Source organism: Coregonus lavaretus, assembly GCF_964263955.1.
Source record: "Coregonus lavaretus genome assembly, chromosome: 2".
Classification (NCBI taxonomy): Eukaryota; Metazoa; Chordata; class Actinopteri; order Salmoniformes; family Salmonidae; genus Coregonus; species Coregonus lavaretus.
The window spans coordinates 60,883,824-60,888,325 of NC_139989.1; the positions used below are offsets into that span (position 1 = coordinate 60,883,824).

The following is a 4,502-nucleotide window of genomic DNA, read 5'->3' on the forward strand; positions in this document are numbered from 1 at the left end:
GTATTTACTTCTGTATGAATATTCAAGTTGTGGTGATGGCACCTTTTGAATGCATAATTTAGACAACAGGTAACCACACATCGAACGCCGCTGATCTTTCCGCCTGGTTCCACCAATCAGTCTTAACACAGCCTTTTCTTTCTGCTTGTCCTTTTCTTTAGCCCACTTCACTGATGAGGTCCAAGACACCCATAAGAGAGGAGGACTGAGCAGGCCCCTTGCCAGCACAGCTCTCCTCTGGAGAAGCCCAGGTGCAACAGCAGCAGGGGCAGCTTTTCATCATCCAACTCCCTAGGACTCTACAGTCCTGCCCTCCACATTTCCTATCTTAGTGGGTCCCCGCGAGCGTTCAAAACTGTTTCTCCAACGCTTCTACCAAAAACTCAGACTGTTTTCCAGAGCAGAAGCAGCGGTTGTGCCCAGCTGCTCCTCCTCCCAGGGGGAAGCCATGGGGAGCCTGCGAAGCCACCGCTACAGCATCGTCTCCTCCGAGGAAGACGGCATGAAGCTGGCCGCCATCGCCGCCGTGCCCAACGGCTACGGCAACGGCACGGTGGCCAAGGCGGACACGGCGCAGCAGCAGACTGTGAGCCGCTTCGTCCAGAAGGACGGCCACTGCAACGTGCAGTTTATCAACATGAGCGAGAAGGGCCAGCGCTACCTTGCCGACCTGTTCACCACCTGCGTGGACATCCGCTGGCGCTGGATGCTGATCATCTTCTGCCTGTCCTTTCTCCTCTCCTGGCTCTTCTTCGGCTTCGTCTTCTGGCTGGTAGCGCTCTCCTACGGCGACCTGGAGAATGAGACGCAGATGTGCGTGTCCAACGTCAACAGCTTCACCGCCGCCTTCCTCTTCTCCGTGGAGACGCAGACCACCATTGGCTACGGCTACCGCTACGTCACCGAGGAGTGTCCTGTGGCCGTCTTCATGGTGGTCTTCCAGAGCATCTTCGGCTGCATCATCGACGCCTTCATCATTGGCGCCGTCATGGCTAAGATGGCCAAGCCCAAGAAGAGGAATGAGACGCTGATCTTCAGCCACTACGCCACGGTGGCCATGCGGGACAGCAAGCTGTGTCTGATGTGGCGTGTGGGGAACCTGCGCAAGAGCCACCTGGTGGAGGCCCACGTTCGCGCCCACCTCCTCAGGACGCGCACCACAGCCGAAGGCGAGTACATCCCCCTGGACCAGATGGACATCGACGTGGGCTTCGACAGCGGCGTCGACCGCATCTTCCTGGTGTCGCCCATCACCATCGTCCACGAAATCGACGAGGACAGCCCCTTGTACGAGATGAGCAAGCAGGAGCTGGAGACGTCCCAGTTTGAGATGGTGGTGATCCTGGAAGGTATGGTGGAAGCCACGGCCATGACCACCCAGTGCCGCAGCTCCTACGTGGCCAGCGAGGTTCTCTGGGGCCACCGCTTCGAGCCAGTCCTGTTCGAGGAGAATAACTACTACAAAGTGGACTACTCGCGCTTCGAGAAAACCTACGAGGTGCCCAGCACGCCCCAGTGTAGTGCCAGGGACCTGGCCGAGAAGAAGTCCCTGGTCTCTAGCTCCAACTCCTTCTGTTACGAGAACGAGGTGGCCCTTGAAAAAGTGGAGATGGAGGAGGCGTTTGACGAGGAGAAAGAGGAGGATGAGGAGGAGAAGGAGGAGAAGGAGGTAAAAATGGAGGATCAGGGTGCTATTGAGAATGCAGCACTGGTGGAGACAAACACAGACACAGTCTCTGTACATTCTGAACACGATCAGGATACCAGGAATCCGACGATGCCTTCAGAAGCAAGGCCTCTAAGACGAGAATCAGAAATATGACTGCAGAGAAGTTAGGGGGGAAATACTACATGAAATACTACTATGATAGGTTTGACCTTTGCTCCTAGCGGCTTTCTGTACTACTGCAGGATGGATTGACTGAGGTGGGTGTCATTTTCTGAGCAAGACACTCAAACACAAACGAATACAGAATTAACAGACCAGAGAAAATGATGCAATATTATTTATTCTCTTTACACAAGTCCCTCGTCTGGTGGGAGGCGATGGTAGCTTGACTGAGAGGAGTTGGTGGCTCTTCTGGCCCGTGGCACTATAGGAATGAGACGGGTTAGGTAGTAGTGTTTTGCAGATATTACTGTAGTATACTGTAGTACTTACTATAGTGTTTTTGTTTTATTATCTTTTTTATTATCTTTTGTCGTATGTGGTCTATGGGTGGCACAAATTTTGACATGGGGGAGGGGAATGTGCAGGACATATGCAAATTCAGTATTAGGATACCAATACAATGTGTACTGTAGTATTCTACAGTCTACTCAAAAATGATATAGTAAGCACTACATCAGGGTTACTCAACTGGTGGCCCGGTGGCTTTTTTTGGCCCCCCAAGTTTTCTGAGCAAAATAAATTGAAATTAACATATTTTTCATTATTTATAATTTTGGACATAAAAGACTGTAAAAACACCAGGAAATCAGTTCCCAGTGATTTTTATTTGGGAAATCTGTTCCCAACTATTCCCACGCATAATAGACACGTGATCGTATACAAATGTAAGCAAGGTTTGAAATTATTATGTTTTAGTCAAATATTATATATTTTTGGGCTTTATATTTTGCAGTCTACAAATTATTTGTAATTATGTTCCGGTCCCCCGACCATCCGCTCAAGAAAAAATCAGCCCTAGTTTATGATCCTTGCACTACATGATCGAGGGATATTAAAATGTGTAGTATAGTTTTCTACAGTATACTACAAAATTCCATAGTAAGCACTACACGATCGTGGGATACTACAGTGTGGAGTATAGTATTCTACAGTATACTACAGTTTACTACAGTTTAATCGCTGTAAACGCTACCTGCTACAACCAAAGAGATGGTCCCATTTTGCATATTTTGTAAATATGAGCTGCCTCGCTGCAGCGGCCATTTTGAATTAGCTTAGTGTTTGTTTACTTGGACTAATTAATGGTGGCTGGAGAGGGATAGTGTTCGTAGCAGGGGAGGAGTGTTGTATTCCCAATCAACCAGCCTATCTTATTGTGTTCTCAACTTTCCAAATAGCTGTGGAAATGTATGTTATCCAGAACAAAGGGAAGAGATACTTTTTTGGTGTAAAAGATTGTGTCAGTTAGATACCAAGAGTATGGAGTTATTTTCTTCATTTTACTGTTGCACAGTTTGACAATCTAAAAGTATACACAGCTTAATCTGTTTGATGTCACAGCTTAATCTCTGTACAAAAAGTATTTATTTTTGTTTGTCACCCTTTTAAAATAATCTTTGAAGATTATATGTAATACCACTAATTTGGCCACAGTTTTCAAACAGGTATTCTTCCTCAATGGAAACAACCCCATCTATGGTGTGTGTGTGTGTGTGTGTGTGTGTGTGGTGCGTGCATCTGTGCATCTGTGCATGTATGTATCTAGCGCTGCATAGCTCATATGAGTGTGGTACTGTACGTTATGCTTCAGTCCATCTTCTTGTTGTCTTAGTACAGATGTAGGATCTTAATTTGACCAGTATTGTCGCAGCAAAATAATCCTGCAGCAACAGGATTTGAACATTTAGTATTTTCCACCAATGTAATGTTGCTTGATCGGTGGTTAGGCTATTAGCTGGCTAAAGTTAGGCTACATGAAAAGTGCAATACTGTTAATATAACTGTGTGTTAGTGCAGGTTTTCAGTGAATGTATGTAAATCGGCAAGCTCATCTGCATTCCTCCAGTGCATAAATATTCTCAGCAACAACAGAGTGGTCAAAGTTAAGATCCTACGTCTGTATAGCACATTTTGCAACGTGAGCCTTAACACAAGTCTCAGTAACGTGAGCCATCACTTGAGATTTGGCTTTAAAACAGCTCACAGTGCAAGAGGTGTCATATAAACCGGCATGAAGATACATCTCAATGAAATACTTTTTAATGTGCAATACGGTCCAGGGGTACCTAGGACAGGGGATCCCAAACTGTTTTTGCCCGCAACCCCATTTTGATATCCAAAATTGTTCACAACCCCACCATGTGAAAAAAGTGATGTAGTTGATGGCCAATGTTTACTTTTTAAATGTGGGCTATGACAGTCTATTACAAATCAGTCTGACAGTACTTTTGAAGGAAGTATAGTTTCAAGTGACTGAAATGCATCAGAAAGGTATTGGGAAGTTCAGAAGATCATCAGGCAATAATTATGTATGATCTTCTGTGTAGAAAAGAACATCATCATTGATTATGTTATTTTCCCCCAGTCTGATTTAGTGCCTGGTCTTGTCCACTCTGTCATAATGAGTCCTGCACAGATTGTGTTCAGAGGGAAACATAAGACACATACAGGATGTGTTCCTGAGAGTCTTATCTTTCAGTGATGGGGTCATAATATTGTGTAGCTTAAACGGTTAAAAGATAGAGCCTCATTTGTAGGAAGAAAACACAAACCGCTCTGTTTATTACAATCGCATCCAGCAGCAAATGGAGTTAACCCCGGTTCTATGAAC

General features: G+C 45.8%; 1 protein-coding gene across 1 annotated transcript; it reads left to right on the top strand.

The window, feature by feature from the left end:
* Positions 1 to 355: 355 nt before the first annotated feature.
* On the top strand, positions 356 to 1,822 carry LOC311144653 (inward rectifier potassium channel 2-like; the record flags this gene model as incomplete). The annotated part of the gene is made up of 1 exon (XM_084180703.1): positions 356 to 1,822. The coding sequence occupies exon 1, from the start codon at positions 449 to 451 to the stop codon at positions 1,820 to 1,822; it is 1,374 nt and encodes a 457-aa protein (XP_084036829.1). The 5' UTR covers positions 356 to 448.
* Between the last annotated feature and the right edge of the window lie 2,680 nt (positions 1,823 to 4,502).